At 27.9% G+C, this 27,005-nt stretch overlaps 1 protein-coding gene across 6 annotated transcripts in view; it reads right to left on the bottom strand.

Annotated features, from left to right (window-relative positions):
* Window positions 1–23,276, bottom strand: part of LOC142324277 (syntaxin-1A-like) — a 56,889-nt gene extending 33,613 nt beyond the window's left edge. For 2 of the 6 annotated variants that reach the window (XM_075365179.1, XM_075365175.1), the window contains exons 1-3: window positions 23,090–23,275; window positions 12,611–12,670; window positions 5,498–5,602 (exon numbers count right to left, since the gene is read on the bottom strand). In XM_075365179.1, coding sequence (XP_075221294.1) covers window positions 5,498–5,602; window positions 12,611–12,670; window positions 23,090–23,122 — 198 coding nt within the window. In that variant the 5' untranslated portion in view covers window positions 23,123–23,275. Of the gene's footprint in view, window positions 1–5,497; window positions 5,603–12,610; window positions 12,671–23,089 lie in introns of all 6 variants that reach the window. The other 4 variants (XM_075365178.1, XM_075365174.1, XM_075365176.1 and 1 more) reach the window with 4 other exon arrangements.
* Between the last annotated feature and the right edge of the window lie 3,729 nt (window positions 23,277–27,005).

Here is a 27,005-nt window from a genome sequence, read left to right on the forward strand (position 1 = left end):
ACTCATTGGGGAGCTGATCGTGTGTGCATGGTGCACTTCTACTGACCACTTAGACTTCAGCTGTCTGGTGTATTCGTCGGCATGGGCCACTGCTCTAAAGATGCTTGATGTAGTCCATCATTCATTTATCCAACTGGCTACAGGTGCGTTTCATTGAAGCCCTGTGGTAAGTCTACTAGTGCATAGCTACAAAATTACTTGCAGGGTATATATAGTAGGCACTGCAAGTGCATTTGAATTTTAGATGTTTCTTTTTAAAATTTTATTTGGATCATGAGTGGTGGTTGTTTACATCCCAATTTACAGACAATGTTTTTTTCATTAGGTACTCTTTACAAGCTTTTTTTAGGAGTAAACCTTTATAAAGTTTTGTAAATCTTTTAAGTAAGTTTGTTTCATTGTTTCACCTGGTAACATCATTAAAATAAATATATATATTTTTGAATCGGTTGTTAGGAAATATTGTTATGATTTATATTCTTTTCTTTTTAGTTAAAAAATTAATTACATAATTAATTACATTTTGACAGTATTCATTTGTTTGTATATATTGTAAAAATTCTTGTTAGTATTTTTAAATTACTAAATATGGAAAACGATGGGAAACCTCCAGTTCCATTTACTGGGCGCACAAGAGCACAAGCGGACATAAAAGCATGAGTTAGTATTTGCCATAATTTGTAATTTAAAAGAGACCAAAGGATCAACACGTAAAGAAATTATTAATTATATAGTACAAGAGTACACTTGTAACAGTGATCAGTTAAAAAGATCTATTAATACTGCACTGAAAAGAGGTGTGGAGTGCGGAGCGTTAAGACTTGAAAATGGCCGTTTTTTACTGCAACCAAATGACCATGAGGATCTAAGTATGGTTGCAAGAGCAAGAGGTTGTGGTAGAAAAAGGAGACGAAGAGGCTGTTCAAGAAAATGTAGATCTAGGTCACGCCGTAGAAGGTCAAGATCACGATGTAGATCAAGGTGCAGAAGACGATCTTGCAAACAAAGAGGATGTAGGTGTAAACGCAGGCGTACCTCTAAAAGACATAGACGTAGGAGAGATCGTCATTATTAAATTAATGACAGTGAATAAATTGGTATTGGTTTCAATTTTGTGTTTGTGAGTAACATTCCAAAAAAATTGTTATATTTGTGATTATTGTATATTTATATATACAAATATAATATTTGTATATTATTTATTAGTTACATTTTTGTATTATGTTTATTGTATACGACAATAAACATTTTTCTGAATTCATATTTTGTTTTTAATTTTGTTTAGGTATGTTTTTGAAAATTTTATTATTATATAACTTTAATAAGGTAAGCAAAAAATCGATCTAATTAGTATTAAAAAAAAATCAAATTGAGAACAATTACTTGGGTCATTTTTTCTTGAAGCAAGAGATTATTCTAATATTCTTGAATATTTCATGACTGTCTCTGTTCAGGTTGAAAGAATTTTATTGGAAGCTTCTATAAAGAAATAATGAACTAAGTGTTAATTAGAATTGTTTTCATAGAATATAAGGTCTTGTAGTTAATTGTATTTTTACGATTTGGCTGCTGCATACTTTTTAACATCAGCATGTAATAAATAGACTATTCAGCCTGAGACATAGGAAGGTAAGCAGAAAATCCTACCTTCCTGTTTAACTACCCGTTTTATAATTAAAATAACTTATTTTTTTAATTTTATATACACTACCTCACCATTTATTCATGTAACTTTGTTTAACAAAGCTGTTCTTTACTTTTGTTCCATTTCTAATGTGATAATCAAATTAGTCATTCAAACAGAACATTCTTTTAAAAAACGTTGCCATATGACAGTGGATCTTAAAGGCAATTTTGCATCATCAAATCAAGGGAAATCACAAATATTTCCTGAACTGCTATCCTCTGTCTTGAAATAATAACTGCAATACCATCCTGTTGGAAGCAGATAAAAGTACCTGTCTCCACTTACAAGGTGCTAACCAAAAGTTTGGGAAATTTGAATTTCGTGTGCGAACCATTGCTGGTACGACCTGCTGCCGCTAGATGTGGCTAACAGTACTCTTTGTGAATCAGTGTTCCAACAGCTGTGACGATGAGAGACTGCATTGTTGGCTTTCGTGCGGTTGTGTAACGTTGTGTTTTACTGCTTCGCCGGAGTTCTAAATGGCAGATTTTAAAGAGTAAACAACCTGCATCAAATTTTGCTTCATGCTTAAAAATACTGGTGCAGAAACCCATCGTATGCTTGTGGAAGCATTTGGTGACAATGCCATGAGTAAAAGTAAAACTTATTTGTGGTACAAACGACTCAAAGGTGGACAAACGACTGTCGATGACGATGAGCGTTCAGGAAGACCATCAACAAGCGCAACATTAGAAAACATAGTGAAAGTGCGAGGGCTATTGTTGCAGATCGTAGACTAACAATCCATGATGTTTCAAAGGCATTATCCATAAGGAATTTGTTCCTCTTGGTCAAACTGTCAATGGGATGTTCTAATGTGAAGTTTTGAAGCATTTACGTGAAAGCATTAGGCGCAAACGTTCAGATCTGTGGGGTAACAACAGCTGGGTTCTGCACCATGACAACGCGCCCGCGCACACGTCTCTAGCCGTTCGGAATTTCTTGGCTTCCAAAAAGACGGTAGTGATTCCCCACCCACCCTATTCGCCTGACCTTGCCCTGTGCGAGGGCAAGGTTTTTTCTCTTTCTGAAAATAAAATTTCAATTGAAAAGCCATTGTTTTAACACAATTGAGGAGATTCAGGAAGAAATGCAGAATGTGCTTCAAACACTTACACCTGCACACTTCCAGGCTTGCATAGAATCATGGGAAAAATGGTGGGATCACTGTATCAATGCCCAAGGGGACTACTTTGAAGGAGGCTGCGGAAATTATAAATTATGGTAAGCTATTTTATTTTTATGGTAAAATTCCCCGAACTTTTGGGTAGCACCTTGTATAAGATGTTCTCGCATAGTAACGTCAACAGAATTAATGAGCGAGATAACATGCTTAACTCTTTTTTTTTCTTTTTTCTTGTTTAGCCTCTGGTAATTACTGTTCAGATAATACTTCAGACGATGATATGTATGAGTGTCGTCTTGTACAGGTTCAGTTCGATCATTCCTGAGATGTATGGTTAATTGAAATCCAACTATCAAAGTACACCGGTATCCACGATCAAATCCGTGTAAAAATAACTAACTCTACTAGAACTAGAACACTGGAACTCTTGACTTCCAAATCAGCTGATTTGGGAAAACATGTTCACCATTAGATCAACCCAGTGGGTAACATGCTTTACTCTACCTGATCTTTACTGTTCTTTAATTAGTATAATTGAAATTAAAAAAAAATTAATTACATATTGTAAATCAGAAAAAAACTGTTCACCACAAGTTGGAAGAAGTAACTCCTTCTTTCAAATTTCTGTGAAATTTGAATGGAATTCTGCATAATTTGAATGTTTTTATTAAAATGCTTCCTGAGCATGTAAAACAAAACTTTTATAAGACTAGTGTAATTTTTTGACCTTTTATGTTGGTGTTTACAAAGTGTGTTTAGTGCCAAAATTTTATTTTTCATCAAATGAAGGTGGTCCACTGGTAAAAATTTTAAATTAAGATATTACTAAAATCTTGATTGTTTAAATTGATGTTCCTAGTTATAATAAGTTCATTTGTCATGTTTTATTAATTTATGTTATGTTCAAGTGTACTCCTGTAAAAAACAGGAATAGATAAAGAAAATAATAGGATAGGCAATGTAGTACTTGGAAAATTTGAAGAAATGCCTCTAAAGCAAGGCCAGTTTCTGAAAATAAAGTCATACAGTTTCATACAGTTTGGCTGGTAGAATATGTCCCCAGTTTAGAGTTCTTAATGGATTCCAACAAGAAGACAATTGCAGGAGCAACAAGAGGAGAATGATTACCACTTTAGGAAGATAAAGAAATTTTGACTAAGAAACAGTGACAATTATTTCCATTAAAAGTACAAAATTCATTTGAAACACCAGTATTAATTATCTTAAAAGAATATTGGGATTTAAGGCATGAATTAAATAAAAACAAAAATAATATTGTTTTATCAAATTCTTCTTCATCCCAAAAGTTTTGATGCATAATAAATAAATTTCAGTATGTGTACATTTTGCTCAGTAAATATCTGGTCATATTCATTTTCTGCCATTCACAATGTAACATATCTAGTATGCGTGTAATTGCTTCCTTAATTCTTTTCTTAGTGATTCAGGACATGTAATATTTACAAGTAAACAATATTAATATAGCCTCACAAGAAAAAATTACAATGGAAGTTCAGGACTTGGAAGCCATGGTATTGGTATTCTCCGCTTATGTATCTACAAATTTTTTATCTAAAACCTGGTTGACTACAAATGTATTACAATGGTGCATTTCCATACATTCTTTATATTACAACTTTTATCATTTTTGGTTATTCTTTTTTTTATTTTTTAAATTATACTGGAGATATTTTGATAATCTAATTATATTAGAGTAATTAAAACCATTGCAGAAATGAAAAACAAATTAACTTAAAACAATTAATTAGTGAAGTGGAAAGGCACGCTCCCAGTTTTATAACCATTATTTTGTGAAAGTAGGTGTTGAAATTTGAGTAAATTTATAAAATTCTTCTGCATCTTTATTTATATCAGAGAACTTAGTATAAAAATGCCCTTTTCCTGGTCTGTCTCTACAACTGTTTGAACCCACATTCATTGTAGTTTTGTCCTTATTTTCCAATGATAATACAATAATTATAAGTATTTTTGCTCCTTTATTGTTGCATATTTTATATTTTTCCCAAACTTTAATAAACTTCCTTCCCTTATATTATCAGACTGACATTTAAACCTGATGCTTAAACGTAATTATAAATTAATGTCACTGCTATTAAAGAATGACTTGATATACACTTTAAACAAAATATCTGTGTGTGCATTATAGCCCTTAAGCACACATCGAGAGGCTAATCAACTTTGAGGTTGTATAGCTCCATTATGTACAAAATACTTCTGGTGTGCATGCAAAGCCTTATCCCCTTTGTATTACTCAAGAAATTTTCAAGGCAATTGGCTGAAGTAATTTTTATTTATTTATAAACTAAAAATCTATTTATTAATAGGTACTTGCATTTTGTGATTAACATGACTTTAAATTACATCCGACATTAAAATAATTGCCAGCTGTTAACTGACAGAAATGAGAAAGTAATAGCCAATTGCTAGTTAATGGGGAAATACCAAACATCACTCTAAATATACACTGGTGAATTATTGTCTTGCATGATGTAATATATCTACCTATCTATCTTAAGTACAGTATCTGGATAATGGAGTTCAAATATTTCTATTTTTATGCACATGCACATACACACATACATGGATATATATATTGTTACAAAAATATGCAATATGAAAATAATTTTATTACACATTATAACTAGATTATTTTACGGTCTTACTTTATTATAAACAATATCCAATTCTTTATTTTCTGGCCCATTATTTTTAATCTCTTTTGGTTTCTTTGAAACCTTATACCTACTAATATTTGAGGCAATTTCAATCTGAAACAAAACAATGCACATTAAACTTTTAGATATAATTTATTTATAGTTTATGAATAAATACATAATTTTATTTAAAACTGTAAAATCTTATTAATTACACTAAGCAAAAATTACAACAAACATTTAAAATTAAGCATAAACTGTGGATTTTCAACATACACAACTAATTTACTGATACATAAGTTATATCATATAGCAGAATGTTTTCTACGTGTTGAAGACAGTTAACAGTTGTTTTAAACATTTATTCACAGTAAGTAGTGAAATGACAACATTTCTAGTTAAACTTCCTTTTAATAAAATAAATCTTTTAAATTCTTTTACTAAGACAAGAGATTTGTCTGAAGAATAATAAATTTATTTGTTTATAATTAAATAATGATTAATTTAAATATTCCTTCATGACAAATGAGTAATTTAATTTTGTTTAACTTTCTCAGTTATTTTTCTACAGATGAGGTCAGAATATGACCTTCTAAATAATAATAAATAAATTAATTAAAAAAATAAAATAATTACGAACATTTTTGTAACAATGTTCCAGATATTAAAGTAGGGTTCCCATATTTAATTTTCTTAAATTTAAGAACAACTTTCTTTTAATTAAAAATCTTTTGTTATATTTAAAACCATAGTTATCAGTCATTTTGATAATAAGAATATTCTAAATAAATTAACATTAAAAAAGATGATAAATACCTACTTTAAAGTTAATGGAACTTGTACTTAAAAAGGACCTTTTGAAGCTAAATATTACCAATTCTTCAGTAGAATTTCCAATAACTATGTTTCAAGCATGACAATCATACCATAAATACGGCACAGCAACACTTCCACCAAAAACTCCAGTGAAGAAAGTACTGATAACTATCTCCAAAACATTAAAAATAAAGTCCCATTGATTTGAAAGTGAACTGTTTATTAGCTCTACCAATTCCACAACATTATCACATTTCATCAAGGTTTTTAATATGAATAAATCTTTCCTAATATCAACATTTTTAAAATCAGACCTCAATAAATATTGGTGGTGCATAATACAAATATTGTTCATTAAGTAAATATCAACTATAAATCTCTGTAGATTTTGTTACTCACATCATTATTCTTTACATATACTGCATAAAACTAGGCCAGATTATTTTGCTAATGACCTGCCAACAGATACACAGAGTTCAGTCTCACAAGATATCAAACTGTTATTCCTTGGGAACATTTAGTATCAACAAAATTTGCAGAATATACTGTTTTTCATGTGACTTCATGTAAAATGAAAAAATTATATGCTAGATCTGAAATCTTTGATAACAATTACATCTTTATTTAAGTCATTATTAAAACTATACATATCTGTCACTCAATAAATAACTACTAATCATTAAATCTGTGTGCTCAAAACACTTAAGTAATACATTTTTCAAAGTAAAAATGAATTAAAATTGTTGGAAAAGTAAAAGGCCTAACATTATTTTATAGGCACCACATCCAATGGTTATGTTTTTTGTGTAATACTTGTTAGGAAACAGGATTGGTCTAAATACTCATACACAACCACCAACCATTGAGACCAGGTGTCATGATAAGATATAAAATCATGCCACAGATTTTTTTCTTACACATTTCCTACGATACCAAACCCAGAAAGACAGCTTGAAATATAAAGAGATGTGAGAAGAGATGTGAATTTAAGGAAGCAATTAATTGATTATCAGCTGAAATACAGATCTGTTTTGCACAGCTAAAAGCAATTAATTAATTTAAAATCAATTAGCTATTAATTTTAAAAAATCTACACATAATAACATTTTAAGTCAAAATATAATCTTCATGGATAGTGAGTCAGTAGTTTTACCACATAGTTCTGTGCATAACTCATTGTATTCATTTTTACTCTTTTCAGGTCTTCTGTAAGTTTCTTACTTTCAACACCATCATATTTTTCAAATTTTTATTTTTATCATAAATTATGAACTTTTGTCTACAATTAACACAATTTCCCCATCTTACTAACATGTAATACTATTTCTGTAAATTAACTAACATTTGTTGCGAGTTTGGCAATTTTTAATAAAATCAAATTATGATTCATTAATCAGTTCCCTAAAAATATAAATGTGATGACTTATTAAACAGGCATTGGTATAAAGCACATTTTCAAATAAAAAAGGAAAGAAGCTTGGATGAGCATTGAGGTATGTGATGACAGTACTTGGAAAAGTATGAATATCGAAATATGAAAAAATCAGAACAGTGGTTGTATTAAGTATACAAATTTATTTTGATAGTTTTAACTAAATGAATGGAAAACTAAAGAAACCCTTTTTGTAAGTACAAAGTCAGGGACATCAGATTGCAACATAACACAAGTTGTTATATTAGTTATTGTTTACAGATTAGACTTAGGGAAATTTAAAAAAATAAAATACGATACCAAAACCTTTTGACAATAAAATTAAGAAGAAATGATTAAAAATAAAACATAAAAAAGTAAAACCATGTATTGCATATAAAGAAATAAAGACGGATATAGTACAAATTAATGAAACTATTTATAAACATTACTCAACTGGTATGTAGGTACACGCATCAATATGGTAAACAGATTACAGGCCTTCACATAAACCTTGACTTGAATTATACTTATATATATAGTATTATATAAAATATAGCTACAAATTAAAAGAAACAACTTAAATGTTTTATAAATATTTTTAATATTCCTAATGAATAAATTAAACTTATAATTCTATTGTTAAATTTAGTTCTTTTCATGTTAAAAAACTTGAATTAGAATTAAAAAAACAATAAAACAACCATCTAACAAAATTAAAAAAAATCTTAAAACTCTAAAAATGAAAAACAATATTTTTCGATTCTTTTTAATAATTTGACTTTTAGAAGTTAACCTCACATTAAAATTACTTCAAAACCTAATTAATTGTTAATTTCACATTAACTTCAAAAAAATGAAATTTAATAAAACTGAAAATATTTTTGGCATTTTAATAGGTTTTCAGAATTTATTTCAATTATTTTAGTTCAAACATGAAATACCTGCATCTACATATGCTAGTTGTATAAAAAAAACCCACTTACAAGAAACATAAAGTGGAAAATCTTGATAAAAAAAAAGAAAAAAGGAATTAAAGAAACAGTTAAGTAACTACTAGAATTTATCAGCTAAGGATGGTTGGGAATACATATTATTGTTTACTTAAAAAACCTTCAAATTTTCTTGAAGTTTCATATAATAATACTTTGAACATCAGACCTTAGTATTATATCATTATGGTATAACAACTCAAAGCTAATTATGACAGCAAACAAATAATATATCCTCAAATGATCTAAACAATCATGTAATTTTTTGTTAAAAACCTTACTGACATTATCCAAAAAGTATTAACTTACAGTAGGACCAGCTGTAGAACTTCCTCTATATGATAAAAAAAAATATCATTAACTTTTTGCACTTGGATACAAGGCTTGAACAATAAAAAAAGTCAACTAGAAGAGCGACCTTTTGTATAATTTTTTGTGCAAGAAATGTACAAAATAAAAATTTCATGAAAACACTAAGAGGTGTAATTTATTTTATTTAATATTAAAATACATTTTCTGTTTATAAGAAAATTAAATAATTATAACTGCAGTTTGATGAAATAATTAAAAATAACAAGTAGACCCTACACACAAGCATCAATTTAAACTCACTCACCACTGTGACTCACTGCATGGTGCATATGAAAAATACATCAATACAAAGTAAACATAACCTCAGACTGAGGTTATCTAAATCTCAATGGAATTGATCCAGTAGTTTTGGAAATTTTCAAGCCACAAAATTTTCCAATTTTTTGGAACAATTGAGTGTAACTAAAGATTGATTCAACCAACAATCTTCAACAAATTCTCACATGAATTTCAGATTTACTACTACAGCATAACTAAAATTCAATGAAATTGCTCTAGTAGTTTTTGAAATTTTTGAGCCATAAAATTTTATACATGACTGTTATTTTTGAGATTTTCAAGCCAAAACATTTTATACACAGGCCTAAACAAATAAGGGAATTACATTTTAGGTGAATATTTTTATATTTCTCACATCTCAAAATGTAATGAAAATTCAACTTTAGCCTCAAATCCCACCATGTGACCGAACGTATACTAGGCTCAGCCAGTGTACGAGCCTGTGATGTCACGAGCAGCTGCGTGTTACTACTTTGCTTGAAAACATCAACTTCGCGCATCAAATCGAAGTATTACTTATTATCATATTGCACAGGGTAATAACTACCATATTTACATTTACTAATTATAGACAATATGTAATTAATTCTTTTTAACCTTTATTTGTACTAAATTATTAATTTTTAATAATAAACAAAAACTTACTTGAATTTTCTTCATGTATTAAACTTCAAACAAGTTCACCACCCTCGCTAAACAAATCACTACCACTGTCATTTTCACTTTGAATATCAGAGTCTACATGTATAATATAACATTCTGTTATTTTATCTATCAGTGGTTCCAGTTTTTCATCTTCTTTTTCAATATTTTTTCTTTTTTTTTAGGATAGGGTTTCCAGTCATCTTCATTCATGGAATTAATTTTCTCTGTATTTAATTTTTCAACAGTTGTGAAAGAAAATGTTGTGTTATGACTCGCCAAATGTCTTTTTACGGCTGACCATACCATCTTGATCAGATTCAAATCAGGATGGTACGGTAGGAGTCTAAGAACAAGATGCCCATGTTTTTTCAGAAGTTCATCCAGGAGATATTTTTGTATTTTAGTTTTATGTAACTACTAATTCATATATAACTATGGTTTCAGCATTTTTGAACTATATGGAATATGGGTTTTCTCCAGCTAATCGGTCACATCTTTTCTTCTGGAGTTAGAATTTGGTACTTTATCAATACCTGTATTGTGATAAGGGGCATTATCAACAACTACTACTGACACTGATGGAAGATTTGTAATCAATTTTTCACACGCCCATGAAATTGTCTGTTGTTTTTCACATGAAATTGTCTGTATTCATGTTGTCATGGTAGTCACCACTTTTTGGACTGGTTTTCCAAGTTAGTAATGTGTTTGGAATAAAACTGATTTCTCCTCCAGCATGAATTACTATTAAATGGTCACCTTTATTAATCTGCACATGAAATACCTCAACAACAAGATCAACGCTTTGTTGAACAATGTAAACTTAAAATGTATGTTCCATCCAAATGAATAATTGTAGTATTGCTTTGTCTGTACTTATCCATTGCCTGCAAATATTCAATTCTCTTCCACCTGATATTGGATTTCTCAATTAAAAGTTTTCTGTTATTTTCAGTTTTATGCCATTTGAAACTTAACTCTTTCAAAATAACAGCTAAAGTTGATTCACTGCCTTTAAAATCAGTAGATGACTGAAGTTCTTGCCTTATTTTTTTAAAGTAGGTAATTCATTCTTTTTTGAATGAAATTCATTAACTATTCTTCTAACTACATCTAAATCGAAACTGTACAGTCCACCGACAGGTTTCAAACTTCATTTATACTTTTTCGGCATGCTGAAAGAACACGATTGAGATGTTGATTGAAGAATCATGTCTTATTTTCTCTTATGAGTTTTTGAACCTGTGTTCTTAATATCTCACAAGCAGCAGCAGTTCTTTCTTTGCATTTTTGAATGCCAATTATATGTTTGTTGTCAGTTAATTTACCTACTTTAAAGCTTCTTTTTTCATAAAATCATATACATTATGATAATTTCACATGCTTGACCCCTCTAAGTTTTTTTTCTTAACTACAGATTTAAATTATTGTTTGAAGTCAAAAAATGAAATAAAAATAATAATTATGTGCAAAAATAATGTTTTGGAAAACAGTAATTGAGATGTCAGCACATAATGTCAAGCTCGTAGATTCACTGGGGCAACTATAATACTGTACTTTCTTAAAATAGTCAGTAAAAAATTCAGGTCTTTTTTAAAAAGAAATAGGTACAAAAGTAATACATTCAAAATGCCAGTAATGTATTGGCATTATAACTATAACATTTATTAGTAATAAAATTTGTTTCACAGAATAGCCTTCAAAAAATTTTTTAAAAATCCCCAAAAAACACATCATAGCATAATGACTGAAAAATATTATAAATCTGATCATAAGAAATACTCTTTAAATTTAATTTTAAATAAAACATAACATTAAACAATAATTTTGAAGGAAAAAAAACATGTGCCAAAACCAAAAAAAAGAAAAGAAAATGTTTAAATAGCATTTATATAACTATCCCAAAAAGCATTAATGTGAAGAAAATACTGCTATTCCTAATCAAATAAATTCTCTACAAACGATTATGATGATGAAGCTGAATGTAAAATAAAAGATTCCAAGAAATGACCTAATGATGAGTCATTAGTACATCAAATCTAAATCACCAGAACAAATGATGATCAAATAATAACTACCTTGAATATTCACAAACAGTTTATTGTTTCTTTAGAATATACATAACATTTATTAAATTTGCATCAAAATTTTCTGCTGACATTTTCAAACTATAACAAAATGGTTAAAAGAATAAGCAAAATTTATTAGTAACCAAATTAATGATTTATTTCTTACAAAACTAAAATTAATCTTACATTAAAAAAATTTCACAATTTAATTATAGCTATTTAACAACTAATCTAAAAAAAAAAGATTATTTATTTCTAATGTTTACGTTGCAGTCTGTTCAACTAGTGCAATAAGCAACTTCCTTCCCACCCAATGAGATATGTATGACATGTAAATGAAATGTAGTGTTGTACAGACTCAGGTTGACCATTCCTGGGATGTGTGGTTAATTGAACCCCACAACCACCAAAGTACACCAGTATCCACCATCTAGTATTCAAATCCACATAAAAGCAACCAACTAATACCACAAACTTTTACTAATATTTGAACCAAATATTAGAAAAACAAGATGAGTTTAAAAAAATTTATTTTTACCTTCAGGTGTCCATCATTGCCATTATTTTCCAACAAAGTAGAACTTTCATCATTTTGGGCCTGAAAATAAAAAATAATTATTTTACAAAAATGTGATATAAAGCTGGTATAAAAATAAATATTAATAGGATATAAATATAAATCTAGAAACAATATTACTGAATGTATATTTTTTCTTATACATAAATTTTAAGTAAAGAACATATTTCAACTGTTTTCTGTTAGATTTATTTTTTCTTATTTTTTAATATAATACAATATAATTTGAATAATTAAAACTGATATTTGTACTGCATTTAAAATATACAATCTTACTTTTTGTATCGTGTGTTAATAAATTACTATTTTCCTGACTTTTTCCTGCTGTTAAACAGTTACAATTATTATTATCCCAATGACCTTATATATGATACATAATCACATACATACTCACATATATATATGTGTGTGTATATATATATATATATATATATATATATATATATATACACACACACACACACAGTTTTTTTTTATTTGTTTACAAACAAAAAGAGAAAAATACTATGATAGTCTGTCAATTGCAAGTACTTAAAAGAAAAGGACAAACTCTAATCTGTGCTATGGTACCTATGCTACCTCCATTTTAAGTATTTTTGATAAGGCATCATAAAACATAGTTTAAGATCAACAATATTTTGGGTTGTGCATATGTTAAGTGCCATTAATTGTAACAATTGTCGGTAACCTAGTATAATAATTCATCAATGGGATTGACTGTACAATTCAAATTATAAGAGAAATTAAATGTGAATGAACTATTTGAACAAAAAGTTAATTAACATCCTATTTTTGATAAAACTTTTTAATTATTTCTATCCTAACAACACTACATTTAGAAAAAATAAAAAACATTTTGCGATAATTAGAATAAAAGGTTAACAACTCCTTTTTTTATTAATGTTGGAGTATTTCATCTTCTGTGATAAAGACAGAAAATCTTTTCTACCTTGATGTCTTGTTTAGGGAAAAACAATTTTATAAATTTCAAACCAATTTACTGAAACAAAAATTAGAAAGAAATTATGTTCTTAGATGTAGGATTACACCATAACATGTACAAGTTAATTTTTTCAAAGGTTTAATAGACAGCAAATAGACTAATTTCATAATTGTGTGTTGGGTTGTGCTTGTACACACAAATGCATGCGTAAACGTATAAACATACTTTAGTTACTTTTATCATATAACAGCACAAGAAAATATTCATTACAAGGAAAGGTAATTGGTTGTTCTCATATCAATTACAAATATTAAGAGAGCATGTTTAAAATTTTTAAAGACTTATTACCTGCCAAATATATCTTGTATTTGTAATTTTATTAAAAAAAAGTCATGTATCTAGATTTGTACCAAAGTTAAACAACCAACAAAACTGTATGTATGCAACTAAAATTAAAACATTACAAAAATGTCGATATAACAACATCTAGTACAAAATAAAACATAAAATAAAAAAGAATTACAATTTTCATGGATTATTCTGATTGAAATTATAAAAAATCAAAAAATTCTGTATCGGAAATTCTGATCGCACACTAATATAAAAGCAAACTCTAATGTTTAAATTATAAAACTAAAAAAAGTTCTAAAAAACACTAATATAAAAGCAAACTCTAATGTTTAAATTCTAAAACTAAAAAAAGTTCTAAAAAATCTCTAAAATCTAAACTAAACACAATTCTAATCCCATACTCACAGAAGAAGATGTCTGTTCCTTAATTGATTAACAAAACCTACACTCACTATCCTTTCTTTATTTTACAATTAGCCTACAAATAAATACATGTAACTCCCTACAAAATTGTGTCGGGAAAAAGATACAAGTATCTTGCTAATCTCCCAAAGGATAACCCAAGTAAGAACATTTTAGAACCTGATCTATAAGGACAGGAATGCGATCTCAACTCCATCAATCTTAAAATTTAAGCAACATAACCGCCACTAAAAAAATTAAATATCTTCCTGATATTATTAGGAAGACCCAGTAATAAAGGACTGATGTTCAAGCGATGTGATTAATAGGGGGCTAAAGAAAGATATCTCCTGATACCACTGTGTTCCATTCCTGTTCCTTACGCCTTACCCTTTATGTTTGGGGTAAGGCAATCTTGTATTAAACAAATGGTTTTTAAATTTGTCAGGATAATTTTTTTTCATTTTTACAGAAAGAATAATCTTAAATATATAAAAGCTAGACTATGTTAACACACTCAATATTTTAAAACCATTCTACTGAAAATCTACAAAATTATAAAGAATTTTGGTATTCTAGAAAAATTTTTTTAGTATTAATTGATTTGTTTGAATCATCATTTATTGGACCGGTTTGGCCTACTCTCCACTCCTTACTGGATTAATATTCAATTATAAATTATTATTAATATTCAATCATAAGGTAATTACTATGTTTTCAATCATTTGTCTTGTATGTTTCAATTTTTGTCTTCCTGTAAACATTTTACAAGGTAAATACTGAGGGTATGTCTAAACACACACATTCCTCCAAAACAAAATCAACTCAACTTTTTTTGTTTATATCTGAAAACAAATTTTGTCACAATTAGCTTCTTTATAAGATGCTGTCAAAAATTTCTTCCCTTTCCAATTTATCTTAAAACCACTTCATTTTGTTTTATCATAAGTTTTTTCAGATCTACAAGTGCCATATGGTTTCATTATTTTGAAGACTGCTTTCTAAAATTAGTTTGAGGAATAGAATGACCTCTCTAATATTAGCCCTAACGAAACCACACTGTTCTTCAAGCAGTACACTTCTATTCATTTGTTAAATAACCTAGTGAGCATTTTCAATCCATGAAATGTTACAATCACATTTATCTGTTCCTGCTTTTTTTTTATGGTAACATACTTTTTATAAAAATCTGTGAATATTTCTCTTCTCATAAACTGTATATAGTGTTCTATATTTTTTATTTAGATGTACACAAGAATATATTTTGAAAAATATATCATGCTGAGCAACTCCTTTCATCAATCCTTTTCTAATTTTTTTAAAGAATGTTGTTCTTCACTATCTTTTTCAAGGATGCTACTCAAAATTTGGGATCGGAGTTTATAAGTGATGAATGTGTAAATAAATCATTAAAAAAAAACCAGTTTATGTGTATCTTGTTAATACCACTAAATAAGAGTATTTATCCAGGATTATAGCAAATATAATCTATTTGTGGTTTTGAAAATGGATTAGGAAGAAACTGAAAACGTATTGGTTATAAGAATCCATAAAAGAAATAAATGAGAGAAAATTGGAATAAAAGTAAAAAATTGGAATACCTGAAATGGGCATAACTATCCTAACTCTTAACTATGTAAACACTGAATGGTAGCTTGATTACTTTTATTTTAAATGAACAATGATCATTAACCACTCGGCAAGAATGTTTTTCTAGGTTTATTTAGACGGCTTTCTAGAATAATTAACAGCAGCATTGATCAGAATAAAACTATCTTTCAGCCAAGTAATTATAAACAAATTATAGGAATAATGAACTTCAAAGGATTGTTATGGCTTTTATTTCTAATGATGTACATTCTTTGTTGACCTACTTTCTTTTAATTAAATAATACACTAGCAAATAAAAAAAAATCATTTATTAATGAATTTCTATATACACTTAAGTTAATAAATATTATATACTATAGGTAAAATCATCTGTTTAATCTACAATATTATTTAGCGATGCTAAAAAGGTAACACTCACAAAAGTTTTTTTTTATAAAAAAAAATTATAAGAATCAAAGAGGAGTTAATTATTCATAAAAATCAATAAAATACAATTATTAAAATACAATATCAATGATATGGAGATTATTAATATGAAATAACCAACCATGTCATATTTATTTAACCACAAAAATGCAAAATAATTAAACATATTTTGTAATTAGGCAGTAATGTCAAACTCCTATTCTATTTACACTGTTTCTTTACAAATGCTTAAATGTATGTATGTATGTATGTGTGTGTGTGTTTAATATTAATCATCATTATAAAAAGATTTTGACAGTTGAAAAATCAATGGCTCTTGTATTATATTTTGTTTTTTTTTGCTGGTACAAAAGATCAGTTGATCTGGTTGAACTGTTATAGTTCAAATACTTCTGCAAACTGAACAATTTTAGGGATACACGAGTGACTTAGATAATTCTGAACCTGTTTACAGGTGGCCCTTTAACATCCAGAAGAAAAAATAAATTTATTTATTTTAATATATAATTGAAATGGATAATATAAAATTTTTTATTAGTAATCTGCTAGTTCCAGCCCTTTACAAAGATCACGATATCTTTCCATGATCTCTGTCAGATTGTAGGAGGGATGGGCATGCCTTACTGAACTAAAGGCATTAAAGATAAAAAGGCAAAGATACTACCACTTTGTCATGGAAATTATAAATGTAAATAATGATAGTAATAAGAAACCAGTGATGATAGTAAACCCATGCAAAAGGTTCATTTTTATTTAATTATGCCAGGATGATAATATGTTAGGATGACGTTTCTTTATTTTTATGGTACTGTAATTCCAGAACAGATGCACAGACTTTCAGGAAATTTTGAACTGAATGGTCTATTTCAATCATGTGAATAACAACAATTTACTCACAGATTGTAGAAAATAAAAACTTTTTGATTACAAAAAGAAATTATTTGAAAATCCATAAAAAAATTTAACACATTAATAATAATTATGTATTATTTTGTTTAGATTTTAACTAACTTAAATTATATAATAAAATATTTAACTGAAAAGATTTATAAAATAAATAGAGGGTAATTAATTAAATAAAAAGTAAGAATAAAAATGATATATAACAAATGATGAACAATTCCTCATTATAAAATTATTCAACTTTATAATAGGAGGGTCATATCCTTTATGATAGTAAATTATTAAGAATATAAGTATTTATAACAAATAAAAAAACAGTTTTAATAATACACAAGATAACATTTATTTTTAATGACTCATTACAACAGGAATTACATGTCAAATGAATTTTTATACTTGTATATCTCTTACTACAAAAATGAGTTAATCACAATTTATTACACAAAACAGTATTGTTTAGGGTATATCAAAAAATAGTCTATATAATTAGTATATTAAAAATCTGTATTAAATAATGAATCATAACTAAAAGTTACATCAGAAGAATTTATAATTTAAATTGAAAAATTTATTTGTCTTTAATTTCAATATAGTATATTAATTATCGCACTTCAAATATTACAGTAACCATAAGTAAATTAAACAAACAATTAAAATTATATAATTTTATTAGGTTGTTTCTGCGTGTTTTATTGGTCTTAATATAGTTTATAAATCATTTACATCATTAGTAATCTAAGAGTATTAAGAGAAAATCACAGATGTTCTAAATTCTATAACAAGGGTCATTCCTTTTTAAATTAAGTAAAGAAAAACAAAAATCTGTTGAAAAAATTCCTGATTATAAGAAAAACAGATGTTATTGAAATCTTATCTGCTGAAATTATTGCATTTATGTATTCTTATTTACTTAAAATTTTCTAATCAATTAGTAACTTTAATGCTTGTAATATACCTAAGGGATAAGCTGCACTAATAAGAATAATTTTTTTTTTGTTGAAGAAGACAGAATTTCTTCTGATAGGCCCTAGGCCAAAACACGGTTTTAAAAGTTCTGTTGGTAATGACCAAGAAATCATGTTTATCTGTCAATGAAGTATATTTGTTAAACTAGGCGATACAATAATAGGAGACTCAGAATCAATAACTAAATCAAATGGAAATGTTTAATCATATATGCCTTTTATAGTATAACAAGACCAATATAATGGACCTGAATAATGGATTCCTTCCAATTAAGAAGAAAGAATAAGAAAATAATCCAGAAGGAACTAAAAGGATCCTTTCTCAAGGTAACATGTCAGTTTAACAATTTTTTCTTTGTAGTGCAGACAATGGCACCTCCAACAGCTGTAGTTTGACGAGAAGGGTTACTGGACCAGAACAGGAATTTATGAGAAAATGTAAAAGCATGGATGATGAAATTATTACGCTTCAATAGTTAAGGAATGAGGCGTGTATTGGTTCTGCAGGTCAAGGGAGATAAATACTGCCAGAACCAGTGGGAACAGCGAGTAGTTAAGGTAGTAGTTAAACAAGTACTGCGAGTTGTTCTGTGAGGTCATGTTCAGCATAGTCGCGATAACAGTGAGTAATTCTGTGAGGCTGTGTTCAACATGATTGTGTGACAATGTTATCAGTAAGCGTTTGCTAACAATGAGTGAAGAGTACAACACTAGCATTTCAGTGCAGGCAGTGGTTGAATGCAGGAAGTTGTTCGGTGAGTTAGGGTAGTTCTATTGTAAACAGCAAAAGCAATAATATTTGCAATGAATTGAATTGTATGAACTTTAAACTTGTCTAATCTTATCTTACTGTTAATTTAATATTAGCTATTAATATTAAGTACTAATGTTAGCAGACATTATAACATTTTTTACAATTTAACTGTCTTTAAACGCATCTTGTCCTTATTTGAATTACTATTTTGTATTTCATATTCACTATTATAATTATTGTTGTTGTTATTATTATTATTATTATTACACTATTATTATTTATTACCCATGTTTTTAGAGTAATAAACTGAATTTATAAGGAATTTTTAGTTGTTAGTTTTTCAATATCCTGGTTGAGCCACCAACAGGTGACAATAGCTAATGCCAATAAAACATTTTAAGGGTTGTACAATAAAACATTTTTTTCCAAAATTGACATATTAGATCCAGTCACTCCATGAACATTTCATGATCATGACTGGTATAGCTTTTTTTGGGGCATTGTTCTGGATCTGGAGATCATCAACTTCCATGGTAGAGTGATAACACCTCAACCTTTCATCCAGAAAAAAATGATTCTGAATCCCAGTCAAGTATGGCTTTTTCGTATGCTAATAAATTATCTTATCATATTCCTACCACAAGTTTCAAACTTACAAGGTGAATTAATAATCATAAAACCAAAAAAAAATCTATGCTAATATATTTTAATATGTGTTTTTACTTGTGGTTTATACAGCTGATAAAATCTCTTCACATTCATATTTCTGTAACAATACAGTTTTCACTGCCTTATGATTTTATATGATTACGTTAAAACAAAATTTCTTATGCAAATTATAATATCTATAGGAATTAACTACATAAAAGATAATTGTTCTTTCTAATACTAACTCTGCAGTCACTTAACATGTGACTTGATGTATGAGAACAACCACAGACATTTACTTCATTATTAATTATAAACACAAAACAATATATAATCATGTTTTAGATAAACAGTATAACAGGCTATTTTATTTTCTGTGGATTTTCAATAATCTGATCTAGTTTCTAGTAGTTTATAACACCTACTTAGTAGATGCAGCTACTGAATTAAAAGTAAGAAATTTTATAAAACATTTTGTGCACATTTGTACATTACTGTACTAAAATATTCAGAATCTATCATAAGGGTACTGGTTTCACTAGCCAATGATTGCTCATCATGATAACCTAATTTTCATAGATACCAATAAACATATATTACTTAAAAAGTCAAAATTTTTTTTTTTTACCTAAATATCACTTTTTTAAAAATTATCTCAACCCATATATATATATGGTTTTACACACACATCATATATTTCAACCCGTATACAACTGCCTATGGTTAATCTTTATTTTGAAATTTTTTTTAAAACACTAGTAAATGCATGTATTATGTAATGATAAAAATGAGTACGTCTGTTGACACAGATACTCTAACTAGAAAATAGGATGGATTAACTCTATTTAAAAACTTTAAGATTAATTGAAGTCCTCCTTGATTGAACTCCGAAATTTTTTTTTGGAAAAGATTCATATGGTAGATTAATTTACTATATATGGTAATATCAGTTAATGGCTTTTGTAGAATTTTACAACTGTGCATGAGAAATTTCATGGATGTAAGGTGATTTTAATAGTAATCATATACCTCTGATGAGAGAAATAAAAATAGTTAAAAGAGCAAATAAAATAAATAAATTGAAACTGGGGAAAAAGTTTAGAAAAAATGCATTATGAGAAAAAATGCATAAATCATACTGATTTACTGAAGGGATGAAATGCACAATGAAGCAGTATAAATCATTTTGGGTGAATATTGAAGATGCCAAAAAAACCCAGCAGAGCTCCATTAATGAAAGAAAATTAACAAAACCAGGAGTACAAGAAATTACTGAAAACAGAAAATGAAAATGAATAGGGTAAATAGTTCTACAGAAAATTGAAGGAATTAAAAAGAGAAACACGAAAAGGAAATGACATGCAAATGAATGCCCAAACAGAAATTTAGAAACAAAAGGTATGAACTAATGTATAAAACATGAAAACAATTACATGGAATAAGTGGAGAATGAATACTAAATAGGTAGTAAATAAATTGCCATTACACATGGCCAAGTGTTATACATGAGGAAAGGATATATAAAAGGTGGAAGGGATACTTAGGGAAAACAAAACAATCACTCTGTAGATCAGGGTAAAATAGGGGGAAAAATCCCAACATTGCAAATTACATATGTAACAAAAGTTATAAAGAATAAATAGCTATACAGACAGATGAGCATAATATGAACATGGAATAGTTGTTTTAAAGTAGACGGATTACATGAAATGGTGAAATGTGATATTATCTATGAGACCAGATTTTTTTAAAACAAGCATGATTCCAATCCCAAAAATAAAAAATCAATATCAGAGGAAAACTGATTTCACACTAGTAACAATTATTTTTAAAAAGAATCCTAAGAAATCCTCTATCTTAGAAAAATAATGTTCCTTTGAACATGTGTAAACAACAATGACCACAATAAAAATGTTATATATGTTACATGTCATAATCAAAACGTTTACAAGGTTATTTACATGTTACTCTTAAAATTGGTACAACCAACAAATTACAGATTTTAAATAATTTTTTTTTTCAGATACATTTCTTTTACCACAAAAAATAGTTCAAGATTAAAAATATTGCTTATTTGTAATTGCAGTTTTATAAATAAAATTACTTTCCATATTGTCCAAATTACTTAGAATATTAAAGCTCTTATAGATAAATAAGTAGTCACAAATTTAATCGATTAAATAATAATTTTTGTTGTTTAAATCAATAATTTTTTATAAAAGATGAACCATCTCTCTCTCTCTCTCTCTTTGTGTACAAAGTGGGTGGATGGGTGTATTAAATAATAAATGATGTTTGTTATAATACACTGCAAAGTTTATATAAGTAGTTATGACATGAAGTTTATTAATAATAAAAAAAAATACCAAAGTTTTTACAATTTATCATTAGATAATCATTTACTAAACATAAATAAACCTCTGTGAGTTGAATAGAAATGAATCACCACAAATTTGTGTCAACAACATTAATTAATTAAAATTTAAACTAAAGAATTCATTGGAGAAATATACATTTACAAAAAATAAACTTTTTATTAACAGTACAATAAAGTAATAAATATTAAATTTATCTAAGTGGTACTTAGTGATAAGATATGGAGTAATATTATATTTAATTTGTTTACTTTAGTCAGTTGCATACCTTTTGATTTCAGTTGAGAAAAATGTTACGCATGTGTATCAATCATTTAAAATAAAATGTTATTTAATTACAGATATTTAAAAATAAAATTTTTAAATATCCCATTTTTGAAAATGGGAAGTATGCGGTTGTAAAAAAAATACCTTAAATATTTTTTTATTAAACAGTAAGAAATACCTTCTACATTTTACACTTTGGTGCCTGGACTATAATTTATTCATAATGTGAAGTGTTGATTAGTAAAAATTTCAACTCGGTTAAATGTATATCAGAAACCAAACATTTTTTCCATACTATTAATCTTCATTAAAAACAATTTTAAAATCATTTTTAAAAAATCTTAAGATACAATCTTAAATTCCCAATAATTTCTTAATTTTAATTTGTTATAACCAACTCCAGAGAAATAATAATACGAATGCAATATTTAAATTAAGACACCTGTTGTCAAACACGCCTACGAATGAACTGTATAAAATTAGAATAAATACAACCTAAGGTATGCGTAAAACGTAATCGGTTGAAGTCATAACAGAGGATAAAAAGAAATTGCTCCCGTTAAATATAATTCTATTTATCAAATATTTTTAAAATCATAATGAACTAACACCGCATATATATTTGGTACCTAATAACAAGACTAAATGAAATAAATTAAAGACCTTAACCGTTCACTTTGAAAGAAATTCTAATGTAGTAAAAGTTAAAATACAACGCAACGCTAAGCGAGTGTGGTAATGTGATGAAATAAAATAATTAAAGCTAAATAAATACACTCTAGAGAATTTACTCACTGTCTGTAATTCATTCAACCTATCCTTCGTCATGTGTTTTCAGTAAAAATATTCTTCTTATCAGTTCACAATTCTATTAACGATACACAGTACGTACACCGGCTCAGCTGGCGGCTTGGCAAGACGACAGCATTGCACTCGTACGCCGTTCGCATACACATTTAGTTCTTAGCCTGCCCACTTGCGCTGCCTACTCGAATACTAAGATGCAGAGTGCAAAGAATAACACTTCAGATAGTGTACTAACACATGCCATTTTATAGACATGGAGAGTAGTCGTTAATGTACGACACGAAACTTACAGTGCCTTATACGTTCAAACTAGCGCTATCTTTTGTCTTCCCTAGCACGTCAAAAAACAAAACTCTAGTTAAATTATAGTTTATTCACCGAGGTCAACTGTACATTTTATCGTAATAGCCTTCCTACTTTGTTGCCACTACCTTAAACTAAATACTTGTACAAAACTTTGGTACCTTTTATTTAATTGTGTAGGCCATAACTAGTTTTTTAATTTTCGCATTCTTCGTTCCTAATAAACAAAAACGCGATTTTTAAAAAAAGAATTATAAACAAGTATTTATTAGAATAAAAAGCTTTGGTAATTTTAAATTTCTGCTATAGTTTTTGTCAATTAGTTTTTTAAAACTAAAATTATCTAATTAACTGATAACCTATCGTAAATATTTATTTCACATTCTTTCAAATGAACAACCCGTTTTATTTTCAAGGAAGAATCAAATTTAATGAAAACATTCAAGAAAGTCACATAACATTTAAAATAACAGTGTAATGCCTAATTTTGGGTTATCTTAAAATCAAGCTCAGCAGTTGAGTTATTTACTCAGAAAATTAAAAACTTTTACCAAAATATGCCCAAAACAATAAATACAGCAAAACATTTTGTTTTTATAGAATATATTCTTTCATTTGCTATATAGGAATAACAAAAATTAAATATTTTTTTGTTTCATTAAAACAAATAACAAGTTGTAAGTAATAATCTAATGTTAACAAAAACTATAAATGACTAATTTTTAATTTTTTCCTATACTTGAAAGTTATTCTAATTATATAACTACCTAACTATATAGCACCTTCAACTAAAATACTGGTAGTATGATCAGCAATTAAATTGTTTTAAATAAGTTTAAAATGATTATATTCAATTTTCTTATAATTACAACCATAATTAACTCTTAATGCTAATTAATAAACTGTATAATTCTCAAAAAAGATAAATGTTATAAATAAGTAAGTATTTACTTTCCATTTTTTGAAAAAATACAATACTCCAATAGATTATGTTAATTTCTAAATTTAATTGGTTTCATAAATTTATTAATTCTGGCAAATGGCCATTATAAAATAAATAACCATTTTTTTTTTTTTTTTTTTTTTGTCTTCAGTCATTTGACTGGTTTGATGCAGCTCTCCAAGATTCCCTATCTAGTGCTAGTCGTTTCATTTCAGTATACCCTCTACATCCTACATCCCCAACAATTTGTTTTACATACTCCAAACGTGGCCTGCCTACACAATTTTTCCCTTCTACCTGTCCTTCCAATATTAAAGCGACTATTCCAGGATGCCTTAGTATGTGGCCTATAAGTCTGTCTCTTCTTTTAACTATATTTTTCCAAATGCTTCTTTCTTCATCTATTTGCCGCAATACCTCTTCATTTGTCACTTTATCCACCCATCTGATTTTTAACATTCTCCTATAGCACCACATTTCAAAAGCTTCTAATCTTTTCTTCTCAGATACTCCGATTGTCCAAGTTTCACTTCCATATAAAGCGACACTCCAAATATACACTTTCAAAAATCTTTTCCTGAGATTTAAATTAATTTTTGATGTAAACAAATTATATTTCTTACTGAAGGCTCGTTTAGCTTGTGCTATTCGGCATTTTATATCGCTCCTGCTTCGTCCATCTTTAGTAATTTTACTTCCCAAATAACAAAATTCTTCTACCTCCATAATCTTTTCTCCTCCTATTTTCACATTCAGTGGTCCATCTTTGTTATTTCTACTACATTTCATTACTTTTGTTTTGTTCTTGTTTATTTTCATGCGATAGTTCTTGCGTAGGACTTCATCTATGCCGTTCATTGTTTCTTCTAAATCCTTTTTACTTTCGGCTAGAATTACTATATCATCAGCAAATCGTAGCATCTTTATCTTTTCACCTTGTACTGTTACTCCGAATCTAAATTGTTCTTTAACATCATTAACTGCTAGTTCCATGTAAAGATTAAAAAGTAACGGAGATAGGGAACATCCTTGTCGGACTCCCTTTCTTATTAGGGCTTCTTTCTTATGTTCTTCAATTGTTATTGTTGCTGTTTGGTTCCTGTACATGTTAGCAATTGTTCTTCTATCTCTGTATTTGAACCCTAATTTTTTTAAAATGCTGAACATTTTATTCCAATCTACGTTATCGAAAGCCTTTTCTAGGTCTATAAACGCCAAGTATGTAAATTTATTAATTTGAAAAAAATACAATACTCCAATAGATTATGTTAATTTCTAAATTTAATTGGTTTCATAAATTTATTAATTCTGGCAAATGGCCATTATAAAATAAATAACCATATATACTAAAAAAATTGGCTGAAAATCTATTTCCAGTTCATGTGGTCATTGTACTGAATGGATTGAGCTGATTTTTTTTTATTCTATTCAGAATGACTGGCCCACAGTATTTCATCAGATCCCAAACTTGAGTCTCCTCTGAGAATTCCTCAAAAAATCCTCATTTATTCCTTAACTGAGGAACTTTTTGAGGTTATTACTCACAGGAAAATCCTTTTGAAGGTTTGTTGATGCTTGATGACATATCTGTGGGCCGTTCTGAGCAGAATAAAAAAAAAACTTGCTTGATCCGTCCAGTAGAACTATAGATGGAGATTTTGGGCATGCATTTTACCGGTGGAAAGAAAAGAGAAAAACAAGGGGGTTGGGGTTGAGATGTGTTGTATAAATGGAATAGGTTTTTAGCTGATCTTTTTTAAATATATATCATTACTTTGTAATAATGACACTACAAGCAGCAAGGGATCATTAGTTTAATTAAATTTTACTTATCATTACGTAATTATTTTTCCTGATCAGGAAAAATATTTCTAGTAAGGAAATTTCAATAAAAAAATGAGAATATATTTCACATTATAAAAAACATCAAAAGTAACAATAAAATTAAAAAAAAAAAACATAACTTTTAGATAACTTCTTTATTTTAATATAATTTTAATTTACCTTCTTTGATGTAGGCTGTGCAAAAACCTTTATTTTAAAGATATTATTGAAATAAAAAATAATTAATTTTCAAATCACTGTTACTACTCTTCGAAAACCCTTTTGAAATTAATTTCAATGCTTTCTTTAGAAAATGTGTGGTAACAATTAATGAAAAATTTTTTAAGATGAAAGACTGGTATTTGTTTACTTTAAAGCATCCTATTTTTTTCATTAGATTCATTCAACAACTTCATGAAATATGATAACATTTTAGCTGTGTTAGATGAAGAAAAAGGAGTCAAGATTTTTGATCATTTAAAAGTGTTATCATATTTTGTCATATTGTTCATCAAAGAACTTTATTTTTCTTTATATAGGATTAGTCAAAACATCTAAGGGATTTATACACAGATTCATACTTAATTTGCAGCACAAAATGAATTTGGCTGCCAGTAAGGTTCATGAAAGTTTAAAATTTCCATTCTATAAATGAAAACAATAAAAACAATGAAAACAATATATTAAACCTTTCATTTGAAATAAATTCAAATTCTTAATAATCATTTGCATACAAAAGTACGTAGGTAAGCTTTAAAAAAATTAAAAAATCACCAATACATGTTACAATTGTATTTTTATAAAAAAAAGAATATTTATTTATTTTCCAATAAA

The sequence above is a fragment of the Lycorma delicatula genome, chromosome 4, assembly GCF_047948215.1.
Source record: "Lycorma delicatula isolate Av1 chromosome 4, ASM4794821v1, whole genome shotgun sequence".
Taxonomy (NCBI): Eukaryota; Metazoa; Arthropoda; class Insecta; order Hemiptera; family Fulgoridae; genus Lycorma; species Lycorma delicatula.